The 23,147-nt window shown below is 35.9% G+C and overlaps 1 protein-coding gene across 5 annotated transcripts in view; it reads left to right on the top strand.

Moving 5' to 3' along the window:
- The window catches only part of LOC143234107 (voltage-dependent L-type calcium channel subunit beta-2-like), a 178,555-nt gene that overhangs the window by 18,578 nt on the left and 136,830 nt on the right, over positions 1-23,147 (top strand). For all 5 annotated transcript variants that reach the window (XM_076471178.1, XM_076471175.1, XM_076471174.1 and 2 more), the window contains one exon: positions 13,338-13,436. Coding sequence is in view for 3 of the 5 variants with exons in the window: in XM_076471175.1 (XP_076327290.1) it covers positions 13,338-13,436 (99 nt within the window). In the remaining 2 variants the exon portion in view is untranslated. Of the gene's footprint in view, positions 1-13,337; positions 13,437-23,147 lie in introns of those variants that run through there.

Raw genomic sequence — 23,147 nt, 5'->3', positions numbered from 1 at the left:
CCGCTTGGTTTCGATAGGTTCGCACAGATCAGCTGATTACGACGCCATTTACCGATTGCAGATATCTTCATTTGTGTATCAGCTACGCGGTTTTAAGTGAAGTGCGATTTTTTCGTTTGGCGGATTTCAGAATGAATGACCTGAAGGAGCAACGACTTGCTGTGAAATTTTGTGTTGAACTTGGAAAATCTGCGACTGAAACTTTTGCTATGCTTAACACGGCTTACGGTGATGTTGCTATGAAGCGTACGGCATGTTTCAAGTGGCATGAACGTTTTAAGCATGGTCGACAGTCCATTGAAGATGATGAGCATCCTGGACCCATACGTCGACAAAATCAACACCCTGGTGCTGGCAAATCGACGTCTGACTGTCAGGAAGCTTGCTGAAGAGTGTGGGATATCAGTTGGATCTTGTTACGAGATTTTGACCGAAAAATTGAAGATGCACCGCGTTGCTGCGAAATTTGTGCCTCAGAACTCGTGAGTTTTTGGCCAAACATTCGATCACTGTTCTTCCCACCCCCCTACTCACCTGACCTTGCTCCTTGCGATTTTTTCTTGTTCCCCAAACTCAAAAGACCCTTGAAAGGAAGAAGATTTGAGACGATTCCCGAGATTAAGGCAAATGCGACGAAGGAGCTGGAGGACATTACAAAAGAAGCGTACCAGGACTGTTTCAACAAGTGGAAACACCGTTGGGATAAGTGTGTGCGTTGGGGAGGAGCGTACTTTGAAGGGATCCCAGACCTGTAACTTCTAAATAAAGTACATTTTGTTTTATGACGTCAGTCCGTGTATTTTTTGAACAGACATCGTATTTGAAATACTGAACCGTAGAATAAGCATTTTTAAATCAAAGCAACACGATGGCCGTTCGTCTATATCTTTAATGTTTTATCATGTACATATTAAATCCAATATGCAGGAAATAGCTACCATTTATGTTGTTTGATAGTAATGTTGCCTGCGTTTCATATATCGAAAACGGTCGTCACTTTGGTGGCAATTTTGTCTTGCGTTTCACGGAATAGAAACAACTGTTATTTTTATTATTTTTAATCGTAAAGTGAGGGTTCTTTTCGCGGAAGTCCGGTATGGCCAGGTGGGTTAAGGCGTGCGACTCCTAATCTGAGGGTTGCGGGTTCGCATCCCCGTCATACCAAACATGCTCGCCTTTTCAGCCGTAGGGGCGTAATAATGTGACGGTCACTCCCACTATTCATTAGTAAAAGAGTAGCCCAAGAGTTTGTTTTTAATTTTTTTGCAAAACTACACGAAAACTATCTGCGCCAGCCATCCCTAATTTAGGAGGTAAGGATAGAAGAGGGTAACTAGTCATCACCACCCACCGCAAACTCTTGGGCTATTATTTTCCCAACGAATAGTGGGACTGATCACCACATTATGATGCTCTCACAGCTGAAAGGACGACCCTCATATTACTAGTCGAGCGCCCTAATCACCTGGCCATGCCGGGCCGAAATGGTCATTAACGACAGTAAAGAGTTAGTAGAAACATAAAAGCTCTTTACATTGTGACTAGTACATTACTAAAGTTATTATTGATATGACATGCCTTGAATTTCAGATTATTTTGTTTCCTGCACGTTTGATTAAGTATGTCAATCTTATCCGCTAATAGCATTTATTCACGAAACACTCACTTGTAAGGTCAGCGAGTTTCTGGTCTGCGAATAAATACAGCTGTTATACGTGTTGTTGTTCATTTTACTCATAACTTACCCACAGAATAGATTAAACGGTCAGGTCATAGACCTTTATGGCTTAGGCAACAGTCGACTCTACCTTTGAACTGCAGACCAGAAGGGCGCGGCTACTTTTAACCGATAGGCTGCTACTCTTATAACGCACAATCAACTCTTGCCCAAAACAAGAGGTGGTCTCCACTTACAAGAGTGAGCCAATATGCTCCGATTATTTTCTCTTTGATATAAGTTTGGAAGCATTTGAAAAATATATTTAACTTTTTTTTTCAAAATCTTTAGTTGTGTTCGTTGGAAGAACCATAGCTTCCTGTCCTCTAACATCTAGAAACTTTTTAATGATTTCAACTTTATTGTAAATATTAAATATGCTCCGTTTATTCTCAACAAGAAGAATATCTCTACAAAGTTTCGATGTTATATCCCTCTTTACAGAAGTTCCAACCACTGAAGCCTGCAAGATAGCCTTAGAACTCTATATCCGAGACCCTAACCCAACTATAGAAATTCCCAGTAACCAGTTAGCAACCCTCATAGAATTCACCACGATAAAGACAAACTTCATGTTCAACAACCAAAACTATATACAAACAAACGGCCTAAGCATGGGCAACCCAGTATCACCAGTTCTAGCCAATATTTTTATGACACAAGTTGAAACACAAGCAATTAACACAGCATTACATCCACCACTATACTGGTATAGATATGTAGATGACACGGTTGCGGGATTCAAATCTACAGAACACATACTTAATTTTTTCAATCACATTAACTCTATACATCCCAACATCAACTTCACATGTGAACAGGAAGAAAACAATCAAATATCATTTCTTAACCACAAAATTACAAGAACCGATACACAATTTCAAACAGAAATCCACCGAAAAATCACCCATACTGGACTATACATTCCTTGGGACTCAGCACATGAAACAAAACAAAAACTCAACATACTAAGAAACCAAATAAACATAGCCATAAAACTATGCTCACCAGATAAAATTAACGATGAATTAGACAAAATAAAACAATACTTCACCAACATCAATAAGTTTCCTCCACAAACCGTAGAAAACATTATACGCACACACCTACACAGAAATCAAAATCAACCAACTAAAGTAAATACAGCTCACGAATCAAAAAACCACGAAACCATATACTGCTGTATACCATATATTTCCGACATCAGCAAACAAATAACCAACATTTGGCAAAATTAGTAACAAAATATGACATTCCAATTAATACCAAATTTATTCAAAACCCGGCACAAAACTGAGGTCTATACTATGTAAAAACTACACTGACAAACACCACACCAACATTATTTATAAAATACAATGTGATAACTGCCACGACTTCTATATTGAGACAAGTAGAAAATGGAAACCAGATTCAAAGAACATAAAAGTCACCTTCACACGTTTTCGAACACTGCAAGTCAAATAAACACAACATAACCATAGAAAACACTCAAATACTAAATAAAGAAACAAACATAAACAAACGTAAAATTAAAGAAGCCTTACTTATACAACAACTTAAACCCAAAATAAACCAATATAAAGGAACGCCTTTATACCTATATTAATATAATAAATAAAATTATATATTCAAACATCTAATACCGCCCTCTACATTTCGACACACAGTTACACAGCCCCTTTCAAACATGTGGTCAGCTTCCGGTCAGTTACCTCTTTCTTTGTGAACCTGACGATGACCGAAGAAGGTCGAAACGTTGTTCGCTCTTCTATGTAAAGTGTTTTCTCAGCCCAAACGAGCCGTTTTTGCATATAAATTTCTCAACAAGTGGGTTTCTCGTCATCACTGATTATAGTCCTTTTAGGTTCAGTTGTTCCTGAGACACTCCCCTCCCCCACCGTTTGAAATAAATAAAACAATCAAATTGTAGAGATATCTGTTTAAAAATTGCTTTTAAGTTCGGTTAGCAACACATGTTGTAAACGTACATTAAGATACTTCACTATGATGCAGGTACTCTGCACTAATGGTTTATGTTCTAAGAATTCAATCAATTGAATTGAAAAGTGTTAAGATATATGAATAAATTCAAGGAAGTAGCATTGTTCTTTTTAGACTGTTTTATTGTTTACGAATAATGCGCAACGCTATGCAAGGGTTCTCTGCGCATGACCGTCCCTAACTTAAAAGGCAAAATCTCATCTCATATGTAGCCAGACACTTCTTGGAGATTAGGGCGCTCGACCCACAAAAACCAGGTCTCAGGTTCTAATCCCTGTTATCAAATATTTATGCCCTTTCAGCCTTAGGGGATGTATTACGTGACGGTTTTTCCCACTATTCGTTGAAAAAAAAAAAAAGAGTTGGTGTTACTAGCTCCTTCCCCTCTAGTCTATCACTTCTAATTTACTGACAACTAGCGCAACTAGTCCTCGAGTTGCTTTTAGCAAGATTTAAAAGATATGGGGAGGGGTAATGATTGTTATTATTACAAAGGACGAAAGCTTTAATCAAGTATTCTGACTATTTGGCCAAGCCAAGTCTAGAGAAAGAAGGTAACGTAACATTATGCCCGACTTTCACAATTTTTGGTTTAACCTCTTGTAGGCCTCAATTTGTGTCTTAACGTTTTTATTAAAACATTTAGTAAAAGCAAGTGGTGAAAATATAGTGCTTTCATGATTTCCACTAAGAATGACAACATACAGGAAGATTTCTTAAAATATATACAAACAGAAAGTACAATTTAGTTGGCACAATCGACAGTTGACTTTACTGGACAGTTAGGTTTGATGTCATTCTAATTTATTTATAGGAAATTGATTATCACCAAGCCTAAGTCTGTTGATATGCTATTTTTGATTGAACAAACCTCTCGTTACTTAACTCGTTAACGTCAACCCCACCGAGAGCGACTAGAGATAAACACGTGACTGGCTATTCTCAATGAAATATAAGATAGGTAATTACCTGAAGAGATCACTTTGAATACCAGTAGAAAAGATGACTGTCTAGTTTCATATACTACACTACAGGTGAATTTGCAGCTACCTTCATCACTGAAAGAGAAAAGGTGCTATTTTAGATGAATAACACAAAGTAATAGGTAGTTGTATCAACAGTAATTGAAAAATATTCCTGACCGGCGCCTTATGTTGAAACTGTATATGTCTGTAGAAATAACTCATTTTGAAACATTTCTACATTAGTACAAAGAAGTATCAGGTTGTTCAGAAATAATTGTCAGAATTTACATGATAGCATTTAGAAGCTTAATACTGAGTTGGTTTAATCCAACGTTTGTCGCTTACCAGGTGTCATAAATGTCTGCTATTTCAACTCTATTCAGAGTAAGTTTCGCAACCCCCAAGGCAGCATGGACAAGAAGAACTTTCGTCTGATATTCCTCTACGACTTTAAACTCGGACGGAAAGGTAACAAATCCATGGCCGAATGCTTGTTTGATGTTCCGTCCGTTGGTTCCAAAGGTGTCAATATAAAGATGAGAGTCTTGAAGACCACGAAGATTAGGGAAGGTAGTCATCTTTAGATGAAAACACATTAAGGGAAGCAGATGAGACAGATCCTAGCTTTTTGCAGAAAGCTAGGCACAAGCAAATCAAGCATTGCCAACAACCTGAGTGCCATTGGAAAGACGAAAGAGTTAAATCAACAAAATCGGCGTTATGAGACTTTTCAAGAATGACGTTCCAAAAAATTAACGAATTATGAATTGAGATTCTGCCTTATCCATATTATTTCCCAGTTCTTTCCCCTACAGATTTTCATTTCTTTAAAGCGCTTTGACAAGTTTTTGAATAATAAACGCTTTCAAAATCAGGCAGTTGCAGAAGAAGCTTTTGGGAAGTTCATTGACCATAGAAACTTTGTTTTATCCAGCAGTGGCATAAACACGTTGGAAAAGGTGTGTGTTGAGTTAACTGGCGCTTACGTTGATTAAAGCATGTTTTACAACACTGGTTTATACTTTTCCAAACTTTGCAGTTCATAAACGACATTTATTTCTGGACAACTTAATAGGAAAAACGTGTTATGCTTATATATCGCAAAACATATTTTCTTTATCGTTTACGAAATAAATAAATGTAACAACTAGACTATTTCAGTGTTAATGAGACAGGCTTTAAGGTAGATAGTGTTAATGAAATAATATCAAAAAGGCTCAGATTAATGACGCAACAGATTCTACTGACTGAATTTCTATGTCTTATGTGTATTTCAAAAACATGGTACGGTTGCTTAATGCGACTGAAGTAAATTGGGCCGAAGATAAGAGAAGCCTTTGTTCAAATGGGATTCTCAAAACTCTTATTGGTAAGAGTTCTCAAAGTTTCGTTTTAGGGGCTGTCAGTCATCATGAACTGAATCTTGAGGACATGAAAATCTTAAAATCATTTTTGGCAGAATTTACAGGTCTTAGTTGATCTGAAAATTTCATTAAACGTAAAGAATTTCTTTTTGTTGGTGATTCGCATGGTGTGTTAAAACTCAGGAACAACCTTTTAACAGAAATCAATAAGTTGGTTCGTTTTATTCACTGGTATAAAACACTCGATTGTTCGGTAAACTCTTCCTTTTCAAGTACGGAAGTTGTTGTCAAAACTCATTCTGTCAAGTTTGTTTACTGTTGTCATGCACGTGGTCACTGTTCGTGAAATTTGATGTATGAAACTGAAACATCTTCAGCGTATAAGTGTAAGCTAATATAGTATTTCAATAAATATTTTGAAAAATAAATAAATAAATGCTGTATATATTGTGTAATCGTTTTAATTCCATAATCAGTGAAACGTTTGGCACCCTCTATTGTAAAAATTCTTTTTTTTTTTTTTTTTGCTATTAGTGCTCGTCAAGATGGAGTTTGTGATCACATTTGATTGGTCAGGCTTATTGGGTCATCGTCCTCTTGCCAGGATGTAAAATAAACACTATACAAGTGCTAGCGTATCAGCGATGTATAACGCTTTTTGTATTTTTGTTTTTCCCACAACACAATACTTATGTTGAAATACTTCAAAACAAATTCTGCTCTATCGTTATACTCAGAATGAATCAAACTTTCTTAGAAACTATTTAAAATTTGATATATTTGAAAAATAAAATATAACTATGGCAAGGTTAAGTTCTACTAGAATTACTGAAGCCTGACTCTAAGACTTTTATATAAACAGCAACATGATTTTTGAAGGTATGTAGCATTATCTATAAATTATTATTACTTTCCAACACGCTCATAGCTCTCAATTACACACCCAACAATTAAAAAGTACATAGTCACATAGGAAAGTTGTAATTCAAGTCTTGATGTATTAAGACATTAGAAATAATACAATCGAAACCTCATCTTACACCCATCTCGATCCTTTTGATTTTACACCTCATAATTTAAGTTCATTCTCTATAGAAAAGATCAAACCGAACCTAAATAGAATCCCTCACAAATAATTGTGAATTTAACTTACTAGTCACCAGTTGTATCTCAGAACAGCTGGTATGGGTATTAGCACTTACTGATAAAGGGAGAACAACGTTTCGACCTTCCTAGGTCATCTTCAGATTAAGAAAGTCACCAGTTGATATTGGTTTGTTCCGCTATAAGAGTGTGTGTTTTTCTTATTGCAAAGCCACATCGGGCTATCTGCTGAGCCCACCGAAGGGAATTTAACCCATGATTTTAGCGTTGTAAATCCGTAGACATACCGCTGTACTAACTGGGGGCCCGCTGTAAGAGAGATCCAATTAGGGGAGAGGGATATAAAACGATTAGCTAACTTGACCTGTATCACTTACATTTGCACAAGAAACAACTTTCGATAGGGAAGGAGAGTTTGAAATTTTTTTAGGGTTTACATATTTTTTAAAGATTAACATGAGATACAAACAGAAAAATATAAAAAAAATTACAAATGGACCAGGTTTAGGTTTGTCTATTTAACGACTTTCGCGCATTATTTAACAATTTTACAGCACTGTTTGTTATTTATATGTTTTAATTTACAGAACTGAACAAGTGTGTTTACAACGTATTTACCGCAAATTTAGGCACAAGTTAATATTATTAATATTATTTTCTTAATCACATATTTTATATTTATCAAGAAAGGCCTGAGTTAAAAGATTCTCTTTTAACAACTGTCTGATTGCATTGGTGTAAATTTAGGCATAACAGTAAGTAGCATCAAACAACTATCTTTTACTACTGCTGTTATTGATCGATTATATTTTAAGAATAAATATTAGCAAGAAATATTAGGGTTTCTTTCGTGATGACACATCATTAAGTCAAACAGGAACGCGAAAATATAAGTATATGGTATTACATATGAAAAAAAAGTACATTGATGCAAGCTATCATATCATTGATTTTAACTTATGAGGGGGGTAAAACTTCCTTTTTAGTGTCTTAACTGAGTTAAGCAAGCACATTTGACAGCAGTGTTTGTATTTGCCAAATTCTTTTTCTTCAGAAGTATTTACACCACTTCGTATAAATACTTGTTGATATTCAATGTGAATTGGCAACGCCTAATTTCTGGATGACGATTGAAATAACTGAGGTAAACGTTTAATGCTTAAGTAAAATGTTACGGAACTAAATTTGTACCGGAAGGCAGGAAACTATCAAACTGAACGAACATCTTTTTGGTGTAGAATTTTGAAACCTCTGAATAACAAATACCTCTACAAGTAAAGAGAGTGGTGTGATTTAGTTTAATGCACCATCAATCTCCACGCCGGTAATTCAGCTATAAGTTTAAGGGCTTATAAAGCAAACACTTAAGGTTCAATCCCTGAAATGGGCACAACAAAAGTAGGTTTTTGCAGTTAACAACAAACAAACAATGTTTAGTTCCATAAGGAAAATCTAGCTGGTAACGGTAGGGTATTTAACTATTTTCGGTAAATTTTAATTACACTTTACTATTTATTTTTTATTTCTCATCTCTCTCTATAATCTTCATAATTTCGTCTGATGGTCGATGTGCAGGGATCGAGGTTGTAAGGTCCAGAGTTCGTGCCGAGATGACATTATACACGCTCTGTGTTTTCAACAGTAGATGCATTATAAGAGTTGACTGTCAAATCCATTATTAAGTTCAAAGCTGAACAAAGCTAGTGTGGTGGGTGCTTCTTTTTAATCAGAAGTTTAAAATAAGGGGCAGATATACTTTAATTCTAGGAGTTTGCTACTTTGCCGTTTAGCTCATGCGCGCCTAAGGAGTAGATAAAAGTAAATACAAACAAAAACAATTTTTAAATTTTCGATAACAACTGCATCGCCTTATCCCTTATATTTCAAATAAAATCACATTTGATGCTTCAGGTCATGTACATTTTCTTTAAAGCTGTTTGAATATCCTTGCAAAAGGTCCTTCTTTACCAAAGTTAAAAATCACTAATGAACTAGTAAAGCTCATTCTGTAAACACGTTTTTATGATGCTGTACAAGATAATATTGATTAAACCCAGACGAGCACTGTCTAGTATGCAATATAACAGAGAGGAAAGGTACGTACGTGTTCCATTGTTTCATGAGATCTCCATTGTTCTACCGCTCTATCTCCATACAAAACCCAAGGAAATTTCACTGGGGAAACTTGTGTTTGTTCCAGCTGACTTTGAGCGGCATCTGGTGGTTTTAAAAACTTACAAGTGTGTAAACCAATTCACGTCTCAAAAAAAAAAAAAAAAAAGGAAAGAAAGAGGGAAGGGCTTTCTATACCCACATTATGTACTTATAACAGTTTTTCATTTTTAGTGTGTTTTTTTACAGAATTAAATTTTATTTTATAATTACAAGCAAGGAGACATTTTTATTTAGATTACTTAGTGTATGTCCCTCGCTGGGACACCGGTAAGTCTTCGGATTTACAACGATAAAATCAGGGGCTTGATTACCCTTGGTAGACACAGCAGATAACCCGATGTGGCTTTGTTATAAGAAAATACACATATATACTTAGTATATAAAATGCGCTTCACCCTCGCCACCTGGTGTGTATATTCTATAATTGAAGTACTCTAACGAAATTCATACACACTCCTTTCTCTTGTGATGTTTCTTTCAAACGTATTTTACAAACATGGACCAATGATAAGTGCATAAAATTATGGTAACACATCTGCAAGATGGTCAGACAGAGGAGGCACATCATACTCGAGCGAGGTATCAGATTTAACACACCTCGTCACTTTTAGCTGAGAGAAAGAAATATTTAACCAAGTTGTGTTGAAATATAACACGTCTACACGTTGAGTAAACTGTTGAATGTATAGAGAAACCCAGTTGACTAAACTTTCCACGTCATCGTGTGAACAAAAATGGCATACTTAAATGAAACAATTATACTAAAACCACACATTTTAAAAGGTTCAAGATGTTGAAATATCAGATATTACACCCGTTTTTACTTCATGACCATTTTGAAACAAACACCAGTTGCTTTACTTTTATGTTTTGTTGTCGTCACTAAATTGTTACATATTATAATTCATCTCTGACGAAACTTCGATTTATTAAGTTACGTACGTCTACGTATCGCAGCACCACTTCAAATAAACTGAATAAGTATCAAACTTATGATATTTATCAACAGGATTGATACACAGAATTTTATTTCATAACACAAATATTTTATTATAGAAAAAAAACAATATAATTTATATTAATGATTATTGCTAATAATTATTACTAATGTCTGTTTATGTAAAATAGTTTTACAAAGTCATTAGGTTGTCCAGAAGTAAATGTTTTTGAACTGCGAAATTTGAAAAAGTATAAACCAGTGTTGTAAAACATACTTTAATCAGAGTAAACACCATTTACTTCAACACTTTTTCAACGTGTAACGATGCTGTTTATGCCTCTGCTGTATAAATCAATGTTTCTATGGTCAACGAACTCCTTGAAAGCTTTTTCTGCAACTGCCTGGTTTTGAAAGCGTTTATTGTTCAAAAAAATTATCAAAGCGCTTGAAAAAATGAAAATATGTCGGGGAAAAGCCTGGGAAATAACTTTTGGAGCGTCATCCTTGACAGATCTCATAACGCCGATTTTGTTGATCTAATTTCTTCGTCTTTCCAATCGCCCTCAGGTGGTTGTCAATGCTTGATTTACTTGTGCCTAGCTTTTCTGCAAGTTCACGTGCTGTTGTGCAAGGGTCTATGTCAACTGCTTCCGTTAATGTGTTTTCGTCTAAAGATGTCTTCCTTCCATAATCTTCGTGGTCTTCAACACTCTCATCTTCATGTCGACCCCTTTGGAACCAACGCAGAACTGTGTGTTCAGTAACAAATCCATGGCCGAATGCTTGTTTGATGTTCCATGTAGTTTTGGTAGCTTTCCGTCCGAGTTTAAAGTCGTAGAGGAAAATCAGACGAAAGTTCTTCTTGTCCATGCTGCCTTGGAAGTTGCGAAACTTACTCTGAGTAGAGTTGAAACAGCAGACATTTATGACACCTGGTAATGGACAAATGTTGGATTAAAACAACCAACCAACGATAAGTTACTCAATATTCAGCTTCTAAATGTCATCGTGAGAATTCCGACATTTATTTCTGGACAACCTAATACAAACAATACTGAGTCTGATATCTGGTCTGTAACTGAATCTTTTATCTACGTTCACGGAGAACGAATTAATTCTTTATTGATACACCTGTATACTTCTTTCGGCGGCTAGCTAGCTTGGAGTACCCATAAGTTTTTTACTGACGGCAGTTTCTAATTTTGTCGTAGAAATACTAGCGTCCGAAGTTAATTCACTGAAGTTGAATGGTTTGTAATGCTCAGAATCTATAAACGTTTTTCAAATTCTGCAGTTTTCCGATTCATAAGCGTTAACCACAATTATAGCTTCCGAAACCTATTGTATACTGACAGAAGCTGAGTAATAACTCACTCTTGGAGTCTTGTGCTGACTTGCTTTTATGTATTCACACGAGATTCTCCGACGATTAACAATCTTCGAAATTACGTAAACCATACATTGTTGATTCTTGCTCTCGAGAGTCTTCTACAAACTTAGAGAACAGGCAGAACTTGCGCAATACACATCCAACAATATACGTCACACGTATCAAGCTGAAACGCATGTAGGTATTCAAATAAACGTATGACGGCAAATCCGTTACAGAATGTATATTTTTATTGTACTAATATAAAAAATCCGCGCTCCACTGCAGAACGCAAAGACCCCATCCTCTTGAGGATTCACAGAAGCCCCAGTGTACCAAGCAACGTACACCTTTTAATGCTATTGTTTCCCCAGTGAGGTCAGTACCTGAACAAATTACTTTAGAACAGTTTCAAGAATTTATACATCATTATCCCGAGAGGAAAGGACACAAAATCAGATTCAGCGACCCTGAAAAACTTATTTTTGTGGCATACTTCAGCAAAGATGACTGTCCAGGCGTGTTTTAGTTTCTCTTGGTAGTGGAGCTACGTTGTATGAATAAGGAAACACACACCCCTCCCGGGCTTCATTGAGTCGGCCTTCCACTTAAGTTTGGTTCTGCTAGTTACTAAACTTTTGGAAGACCACGCAAACAAACAAGCATAGAGCATAAATTAATACAGGATGGTTTGGTTTGAACTTTGCATAAAGCTATTAGAAGGCTATCTGTTAACCGTCCCTGTTATAGCAGTGGTAGAAAAAAAAACAGCCAAATGAGCAGGTATGTTCCGTGATGAGATTCGGACCCCCGAGTCGAGTGCCCCAACTACCAGGCCACTAATGTGGGATAACCCCCTCCTCGAAAAAAGACTAATCAGCGCTCACTAGTGTTATTAATTGCATGATCATTATATTCAAACTGAACGACAACTAACTGCACGTGCGTTAAGAAGTAAGGTTCGAGACTCTTAGGGCTCCGAATAGTAATTAATACAGACAGCGGACTCATAATCTGAGGGTTGAGGGTTCGAATCCCCATCACACCAAACATACTTGCTCTTTCAGCCGTGGAGATGTTATAATGTTACAATTAATCCCACTATTCATAAGTAAAAAAGTAGTCCAAGCTGTCTTATACTGCTAAATTAGGACGGCTAGCGCAAATAGCCTTCGTATAGCTTTGCGCGCAATTCAAAACAGCCGGTTTACCCCTTTTGCAACGAGGGCTTTTTGTCCGACATTCTAAACCCAATTATCTCATTGACAGGCAGCCGTATAACACCCACACACATATGAAAATACGAAGCGTGCTCAACAGAATTGCGGTGCGAATCTTGGACCTTCCAATAAGGATATATTAGGCTCAGTCGTTGTATAATGTTGCCAAACCTGTGGAATTTGAGAAGTCACTCGTAACAAATGTATTCTCCAGACTACGGAACGCAAAACATTTGACTCTCGCATATATACACTGTTTTAGGTGGTTTTTTTCATTTCTTCCTCAAAGTTTTTACTGAAAATGATGCTTCTGGATCTCAAATGATCATATAGCTTCAATATCAATTTACATTTTGTAAATCTTACTTTTGAACAATATTAATTAAACGTTGTTAGAACGAAATAGAAAATAGAGTGGCGTAATGAGACGTAGGTTAGCTTAAAAATTAACCTGCTTGTTTCTTTCTTGAAATCCGTAGTCTGATTCGAAGTCCCGATCTCGAAGACTCCAGAGAAGTAAACCAACAGATGGAAGCTTTTCAGATAGTTCCAGTAGCGCTGTGCGTTTAATTAAACAGGTAAGGTTAAAACATCACCTCTAGAACTTAGGAGGTCAGTGTAAGTAAAACATTAAAATAATTTGTCCATTTTTATTCTTTCTACATAAGTTTGTGGTTGCTGTTGCTCTTGTCTATAATTTTTATACAAAGTTACACATAAGGTTATCTGCGCACATTTGTTTTCAATTGGGAACTAATGAACTAAAACGAGAAGCTAGATAATTGACACCATTTAGTTTATTTTTAGGATACTCATGATTTACTGAACAGTGGAATTTGACCGTCGCTCTTAAAGTTTATGCTACAATGTGCCAGAATAAGGAATTTTGATTTCAGGGTCTCATCGCACTGACCACAAGGCCACGCCCGACATTTATATAAAACATTTTTGAAATATTAAAATGTTATACTAAAATAAAAAGTAACTTTAGGAACTTATGCCAAATACCTCTTCATTGCTTCCTATAAACATTCATTATAATATTAAAAGTGATAAATATACTTTGTTCTCATATTTTATTTCATTACAAACCTAAAGCTTGCATGAAATATCTTACGATAACGTTATTCGAAGACACTTGAAAAACTAATAGTAAAATCGCTTCGATTAGGACGAAAATTTCAATATTATTTCACTACATTTAACTCTCAGCTTTTCTTCGTTTTTAAGAATAAGTTAATCATGCGTTTGTTTTATTTAAAAGTTTTGCCAAAAATGTTGTACTTAGGTCTTGAAAACAGACCCTTCTTCTGCTGTGAATGATATATATATATGTACAAACACAGAAAGAGAGATCAAATTCAAAGCTCTTACAGTGCATTACCATTAAGTCATATTAGAAAATGTCTGTTGTTATAGCTACCCAAAGCGTTGAGGGAAGGAGGATATTCCATCTATCAGACATAATCCACACGCAGTCACCAAACTTAGTTAGCAGCCACGGAGAATCAGTTAAGGCTTAGGAGTCGAGTGTTTACATAAACCCACAGCGTCTCAACTCCTATTGCCTTTTGTTGTGGAAAAGAAGTCTTTAGAAGATGAAGAAGACAAAGCCTTGTAGTAGAAGCAAACTACTCTATATTTCTGAAACTAAGTCTCAACCTCCACCTTCTCAATAATTATTACAAAATGATGTTCTGTGACTTTTAAACACTTAACTCCCAATCCATAAGTTATTCTTCGTGACTACGAACTACCTTTACATCTGCATTTAGATAATATCTTATATACGGAATATCCTCAACGCCTGGGGAAAAAAAATATTACCGCAGACATTTCAATACCTTAATGTTTTAATACCTTTAATTTGTATCAGTTTTGTTCTTGTTATATAACGCAGATTTGATTACCTTTGTACAATTAATCTAATTTATGGAATTACATCTATTGACTCGTACATATCATAAACTTGCAATGGCTCATAATATGGATCGTCTCTATTTTCTTCATTTTTTCAGCTAAAGAATAAATCGTTGCGAGTATTGTAATTAAATATGGGTAGTATTACTAAATGTATCTTTGCGCATTACGAAGGGTAGTTTTAAGTTTATTCGACTACATAACAAACAACACCGGCTGCATAACCATTGATACCCAAACATTTAAACATTCTGTGATTTAAAATGGAGCCTCAAGATCTATTGGATATGATTTAATGTTCATATGGCAGGCACCATAGCGATTATTAATTTATTGTTGCAACTTTACTGGTGCCGCGTGTTATTTCTTTAGGTGCAGGGCTCCTGTTTTTTCGGACACGACAAGTTACAAACACCTATTATTACGACCTGGCCCGGCATGGCCAGGTGAGTTAAGGCGTGCGACACGTCATCTGAGGGTCGCGGGTTTGCATCCCCGTTGCATCAAACATGCTCGCCTTTTCATTCGTGGGGGCGTTATAATGTTACAGTCAATCCCACTATTCGTGGGTTAAAGAGTAGCCCAAGAGTTGGCGGTGGGTGGTGATGACTACACTGCTAAATTAGGGACGGCTAGCGCAGAGAGCCCTCGTGTACCTTTGCGCGAGATTCATAAACAAACAAACGTATTATTATTTTATTTCAGACCAGTGTCCGATGTCTTACGTTATGTACTTTAAGAATAACAATCTCAACTAACCGGAAATTTAAATTTAGAAGTTAGTTAAACGTTAATAGGTATTAAATTTATGTTATTTGCCAAAACGATCGATAAACACAATTTTCTTTTTTAACACAAATATATTTAAATATACAGCCAAAAAAACAAACAAAACGATACAATTTACTGTAACGGTTATTACTAATAGTTATTACAAATGATGGTTTATATACAACAGTTTTCAAACTATGCTGGATATTATAGCCGGTCTAGAACGAAAAATTTTATCGATGGCCCAAGTACACGATGAGAAAAGTAATTCTGAATTGATAATTGTTAGGCATCGCCTAAGCTAAGGCTGTATTTTTCCTCTGCTGGCCGGGTAGCTGACTCCTTCCAGCAAAGATATTTAATATCCTCGTAGAAATACTGTATTTTTACTCGAGGGCCTCTGCTGGCCGGGTACAAGCTGACTCCTTCCAGCAAAGATATTTAATATCCTCGTAGAAATACTAACGTCCGAAGTTTTCTTTGTTCGTTTTCGAATTTCACGCAAAGCTGTAATAAATAAACCATAAGCCTTTTTAAAAAATTTGTCCAAGCATAACCCGAGTGAGCCGAGACAAACCTACCGACCTAAAGTTAGATTTTTTCCAACCCAGTACGACCAAGACTGCTAAAAACCAGGTTTAGATACCTGTGGTGGGCAATGCACAGATAGCCCAATGTGTAGCTTTGTGCTCAATTCAAACAAACCATCCCGGTACATACGTAAAACTGTATATAATTATTTATAAATTTCAAATAATCTTAGCAGTGACCCCTATGTAATCTCAGAAAGTAAGTCCAGTAATTAAAATATTTTATAGTATATCATCATATTTATTATAAAAAAAAGAGTAAAAAATAAGAATTTTTACCAAGCTATGTATGGTCCAAATAAACCACATCAATATGACGAAAAGTGTAACTATACAATTCAGAGTTTATTACTAGTTTCATAGATAAAATTTCATAAAAGTATAGATATGAGTTTGACGTGTGTTTGGAGGAATTAGCTCCAATCAGAATACCAACTATTTGTTTGAATGTTTTTTTCATTAAATATAATATAAATATTATATATACAGTATTAAGTATATTTCTAAAGTGATACTTAGAAAATTTGAATTTATGGATAATTTAAAGACATTCAACAAGGTCACTCACCGATTGTTCTTTCAATGTTAATTAAATTGATTACTTCACTAGGGTTTAGTATTTATGGCGTTCCCTTGTTTCTACTTTATACAAAACTACTGGATTCTATAGAGGCCTCGACTTTGTATATATATATACTAGCGAACCCATGGGCCTATGTCCCACATTTATATGGCAGATATAATACAAATTTGGCCCGGCATGGCCGAGCGTATTAAGGCGTGCGACTCGTAATCCGAGGGTCGCGAGTTCGCATCCCAGTCGCGCTAAACATGCTCGCCCTTTCAGCCGTGGGGGCGTTATTATGTGACGGTCAATCCCACTATTCGTTGGTAAAGGAGTAGCCCAAGAGTTGGCGGTGGGTGGTGATGACTAGCTGCCTTCCCTCTAGTCTTACACTGCAAAATTTGGGACGGCTAAGGTTTCTCCTCCTGGTTGGGGGTTGTGCAGTGGGCTAACAATCTACTCACTTAAAAAACCAGCCTGTTAATAAATCCGCAAGCGATTGCGGCCTATGTTCCTTCATGGAATCGAGTGGCTTAATAATAATAAAAATAATAATACAAATTTAATGCTTAGACTACAGTCTTGCACTTTTTCATTAAGATCATTGCCCATATAATGCAATTTTAATATATTTAATCACGTAACGAACGGTAACTAGTAGGCCTACTTATTTAGGTGTTCAAATGTAAATCAATACCAAAGTTGTAGACTGGTTTTGGGAATTTCCCTAAAAGTGTTTTCGGGAAATGCATGGGTTCCCTAAGACATGGTTTTCCAAACTATGCTCCGCGGAGCCCTTGAATTCCGCTATAATTATCTGGGCCTCAGCGAAGAAATTTTAGAATGTTAATATTTTTTCCTAAAACTATAAAATTGAATCCGAATACGCTGCACAAAAAAAGTAAAAAGTAAAATATATATTTAGTAAAAACGTTTATCACGTATTGGGCCTTTTAATATTTTATTCCGCCTGACGCCAGACGATTTTATTTAGCTTAGGGGAAGTTCTCGCGGTGACATTGTTAATATAATCTCAGTTAACTTCGACAGTGGCAACACTGGTTACTAATAGATGTGGCACCATCTCAAAATCGCATGCGTCATTGGAAATGCAAGATAGCTTTGTAATGTTTGTATGAAACATCAGTCAAACCTAAGTAATGATGCCTACTCTATTTTAAAAGCCAGATCTGGATTAGCGGCTAAATCTCGAACGAAATGAAACAAAATAAAACATGACTTCATAACTGAAACTTGTCCAAATTTAAAAAATTGTGATGCATTTAGATACAGTATCAATTGTTCCAATTTCAAAATATATTTATGACAATCATAATTTGTAATTGTTAGGGTAGGTTACATTCGTTGTAGTTTAATTAGAGAAACTTGGTACTAATATGCTCTATGAAATTATACGCCTGCATGACGTCATGTTTCATTTTGTTTCATTTCGTCCGAGATTTAGTCGCACTTCAGATCTGGCTTAATATTTTGTTATTTGGCTGAAAATTTTCTGTTAAAAAACAAAAAACTGTAAAAGTAATAGGTCACCCTTTTCCTTAAGAAAAATATATTATTCTAGCGGCCTAGCCTTTTGCCCACAAATCTTTATTTCTAGCTTCATTATGGCAACACTGATCTCAGGTGAGCACGTCATTGTATGATAATAAAGCTTAAGTGCTTAAGTGAGTTTTCATTAAGAAGGTATTTAACGTCCGTGAAAATACTTTTGAAGCGCCAAAGATATAAGAATACGTTTTCAGACAAATTAACAATTAGTTGTCACCTTTGTTATGGGTAAGTACAGAATATCAGTAATAAATCTGATACGAGTAAAAATCTTCCTAGGCCTAGGCCTAATATGAATTCATCGGCGTTATCTTCGTGTGCAAGCACTTCAACGCAGGATGATGCAAGAAATACCGAAACAAAAAAGAAAAGAAAGTATGATGAAAGTTTTATTGAATATGGTTTCACATGGACAGGTAATGAAGATGGATCTAGTGGGTTGTGTGTTGACTGTGGAACAGTGTTGAGTAAGACTAGTTTGCGTCCAGCAAGGTTAAAACAGCACCTAGAAACCAAACTCTCCCAATTAAAAATCCAATTTTCAAGGATTTCAAAAGAAAGTGTTTGCAATGAAAGGTACATTTCGTTCGTTTGTCCATTAAGACAACAAAGGTGCTCTTATTGCTTCATATCGTATTAGTTACTGTGTTACAAAAGCAGGTGAAGCTCATACAATTGCAAAAGATTTGATAAAACCATGGGCTAAAGATTTGGTAGAGTGCACGATTGATGAGAAATTTCTTAAAATCATTAATTTTAGGCCCCTTTCTGATAACTCGGTTTCTTAAAGAATCAAGGATATGTCAGCAAATTGCTTAACGGAGTTAATAAGGCGAGTAAAAGCGAGTCCAACTTTTTCGCTTCAGATGGATGAATCAACAGATGTTGCAGGCTATGCGATGTTGATTGTGTTGTTTCGCCATATTCACGAAGATAGTTTTCCAAGAATACATGCTAATTTGCAAATCTTTGCCTACGTAAACAACAGGCGAGAAAATACTTGAACTGATCGATTTATTTATGGAAGAACATGTAATTTAATGGCAGCTTTGCTGAAGTATGATATTTGCACTGATGGGGCTGCAGTTATAATTGAAAAATTTTCAGGCTCAGTGGCAAACATAAAAAAGAAAAACCCGGACATCGAGAGTATCCACTGCTGTCTTCATCGTCATGCACTTGCAATGAAACGAATTCCAGAAGATTTAAAAGAGGTATTGGGTAATGTCACAAAAATAGTTATTTTTATAAAACCAAGACCACTCAATGCGAGGAACTTCAGTTTACTCTGCGAGAATATGGGAAGTTTGCATAAAATTTATTGCTTCATGCTGAAGTCCGATGGCTTTCTCGGGGTAAAGTACATGCTCGGTTTTACGAACTGCGTGAGGAGATAGTTTTCTTTTTATCTAAATGCCATTTTGAACTTTAATAGAAATTAAGGGACAAATGCTGAATACAAGAAGTGGCTTACCTTTTGGACGTATTTACCTATCTAAATGAAGTTAATACTACAACGCAGGGTAAGGGTAAAAAAGCTCGATAGAAGTGCTTCAACGTAAGATAAAACTTTGGGGTGAATGTATACTGATGGAATAACTCGATTGCTGCGAAAATCTGAGTGGTTTTCTTTTTATATATGAATGATATTTCCTTAAGTGAAGATACAAAAGCTTCAGTTTTGCAGTGCATATCTGATTTGTGTACAACTATTGTGGAGTACTTCTCTCTTCATTTAGAAAAATTACTGTGTATTCAAAATCCCTTTGTTGACTCTGCAAATACTAACGATTTGCCTTTGAAAGAGAAAGAACAGCTTATAGAAATGTCAATTGATTACACCCAAAAAACAAAATTTTAGCAGAAAGAAATTACACAATTTTGGATTCAAATGGTCATGGAATACCCTGAAATAAGTAACAGAACTTTAAAATTTTTGGTGCGTTTTCCAACAACATATCTTTTGTGAGCAAACATTTTCATTGTATACAGCTATAAAGACCAAATTTAGAAACAGGCTAAATATTGAAGATGATTTGTGGTTACAGGTGACAATCATAGCTCCAAATATTGAACTACTTTGTGAACAAAAGCAAGCCCATCCGAGCTACTAATAAATAAATAAGTACACTGTACTTTCACTGATATAAATTTTGCGAGCAGAAATTTTGAACAAGTAGAAGTAAACATTTTTCTTATTGATATTTTCAATAACTTTATATTCTAAACGCTTGAAGTAAACTTTATCTGGTACTAGTGGCCGATTTTTTTCTATTTTTAGTGTATTTTTTTTATTAAGGCTCCGGAATGTTTTTTTTTTTCTGATATGAAGCTTCTGAGGTAAAAAACGTTTGGGAATTCCTGCCCTAAGAGGTTGAATGAAAAGTTTTACATTTGCGAAAACCTCGAGACCAAGAAGAATTGTTAGGCACTAGTTAGAAGTTAAGGAGTCCAGTAGCTTAGGGGAAGAGATTTTCGGAAATGCTGTAGGTGTTTCCAAGGGGCGGGTATAAGGTGGAATATTTTATCGTTATGCAAACCTCGCAAACAAGGAATTTCGTTTGGTCTCACTTAAAAGTTGATGCGACCACCAATATAGGACAAGTTATGTGACACATAGACACTGGATCTTATTATACAGAAGAAGATTATGCTGTCATCATGATCAGCCCTCTCTAGCAAGCAAACATCTAAATTAGAATATTAAAAACACAGTGTACAACAGTATTATAAACCATGCATCACCGAACGCAATACACTTCTCATTTTGCTTAGGAATCTCCTCCTTCCTTGCCCTTACTAGAGAACCAATATAACATAACTTTATTCGCTTATTTTTTTATTCGTAATCCATCTCTACCTTCCACTGGCGCTGATAACCTAGTTGTTTTGCGCCAATAAAAGCCAAACGACCAACCAATTACCTTCCATTAACATAAAAGTATGCATAATTTTTAATTGTACTTTTTGTATGAACACAGAACTCCATTTTACAGATAAAAATACGATGCTTCATTGTTAATCTATGTTACTGGTCTTTCTTATAATGATATTTTGTCTTTTGAGCTAAGCGATTACCGAGCTCAGGAAATACATTACAAAACTCAAGAAATACATTACAAATGTAAAAGTAAGTAAAAACACAATTTTATCTTCTCTTCTGACACAGAATAAAAACTTATATTTTAACTGTCAGTGTCACGTTTTCATCAATCACAGTTAATACTATTTAGGCTTAGCACGGCCTGATGCTTAAAACCCTTAACTTGTAATTTATGGGTTGCGGGTTCGAATCACTGTCACCGAAAATGCTCACCCTTTCAACCGTGGGGCGTTATAATTTAACAATCTATCCAATTAGTCATTGGTAAAACGTTGCTCAAGAGTTGGTGGTGGGTGATGTTGACTATCTTGCCTTCCGCCAAGTCTATCACTGCTAAATTGAGTACGACTAGCGCAGGTAGTCCTTGTGTAGTTTGTGTGAAATTCAAAACAAAAGAATTTTCTGTAAGTTGTATTGTTCGTTTGTTTAGCATGAAATTTATGTTTAAACTTATTTGTGAGCTTAGGCCTACAGCTCTTGTGGAAGTGAACCAAGCCTGTAGAAACATTATCGAAGAGAGAAAAAAAACGTTATCACTTATTGTTATGTAAATTGGACTTCAAGTTTTTTGTTTTTGAATTTCGCACAAAGTTACAAGGAGTATCTGTGCTAGCCGTCCCTAATTTAGTAGTGTAAGACTAGAGGGAAGGCAGCTAGTCATCACCACCCACCGCCAACTCTTGGGCTACTCTTTTACCAACGAATAGTGGGATTGACCGTCACATTTTAACGCCTCCACGGCTAGGAGGGCGAGCATGTTTGGTGCGACCGGGATTCAAACCCGCGATCTTGGGATTACGAGTCGAGCGCCTTAACACACTTTGTCATGCCGGGCCTGGACTTCAAGTCATTTGTATTAAATAATCGAAACGATTGAAGACATTTTACAAAAGTGCGTTATTGTTACCTTATCATTTCTTTTGAAACGTGGTAAATTCTTTTACGCCAAGTTTTTGTTTGTTTTCAAATGCAGTAAATATTTTCCTGTTATGTTTCGTTTGATTTAAAATGTTTATGTTATGTGTTTTCAAAAGCAGTAAAATGTCAATTTTATTATTTTTACCAAACTCAGAAACATGCAATAGTTATGTGCAAAATACTCAGTTAAAGCGTTTGAGAATACTTATACAAATAAAAGCACACACCGCCTTGCTACCCGTTGTACGTTAATGAATCTGTTTAATAGCAATGCGCGAAGCGTGATTCTTGAAAGGGAAGACTTTAAGCACGTTCCGCTTTCCTTATTCTCTTCCGAAAATGCTTTCTTGATCACCAATGCTGAAAATTATAGGAATGCATGAGTTCAAGAAATGTGTGAGGTCGTGAGAAAATCTAACAGTATCAATAAATAAAGTGCTAATTACAGGTTCAGGTTTAATTTTTTAACCTTTTAGTCCAAAATCAGGTTCAAGTAACGTTGCCCTTCCCCCCTCCGTTGCTTTGGGCTTTTCTTATTGAATTAAAACTGCACTTTAATCGGATTTTCGCTGTTAGTAACTTTACCCTGAGGGCCACCCACTGTTCAAGCACTTCCATTTCATATCGTTAGTCGCTATGAATAATAATACTCTTCGGAAAACAAAACAAATAAATATATTTATTGTTTTTTGTTGTTTTTTAATTTCGCGCAAAGCTACATTAGGGCTATCTGCGTTAGCCGTCCTTAATATTAGCAGTGTAAGACTAGAGGGAAGGCAGTTAGTCATCACCACCTCCCGCCAACTCTTGGATTACTCTTTTACCAACGGATAGTGGGATTGACTGTACATTA

The sequence above is a fragment of the Tachypleus tridentatus genome, chromosome 12, assembly GCF_004210375.1.
Source record: "Tachypleus tridentatus isolate NWPU-2018 chromosome 12, ASM421037v1, whole genome shotgun sequence".
NCBI lineage: Eukaryota > Metazoa > Arthropoda > Merostomata > Xiphosura > Limulidae > Tachypleus > Tachypleus tridentatus.
This window is presented reverse-complemented; position numbering and strand designations above follow the sequence as displayed.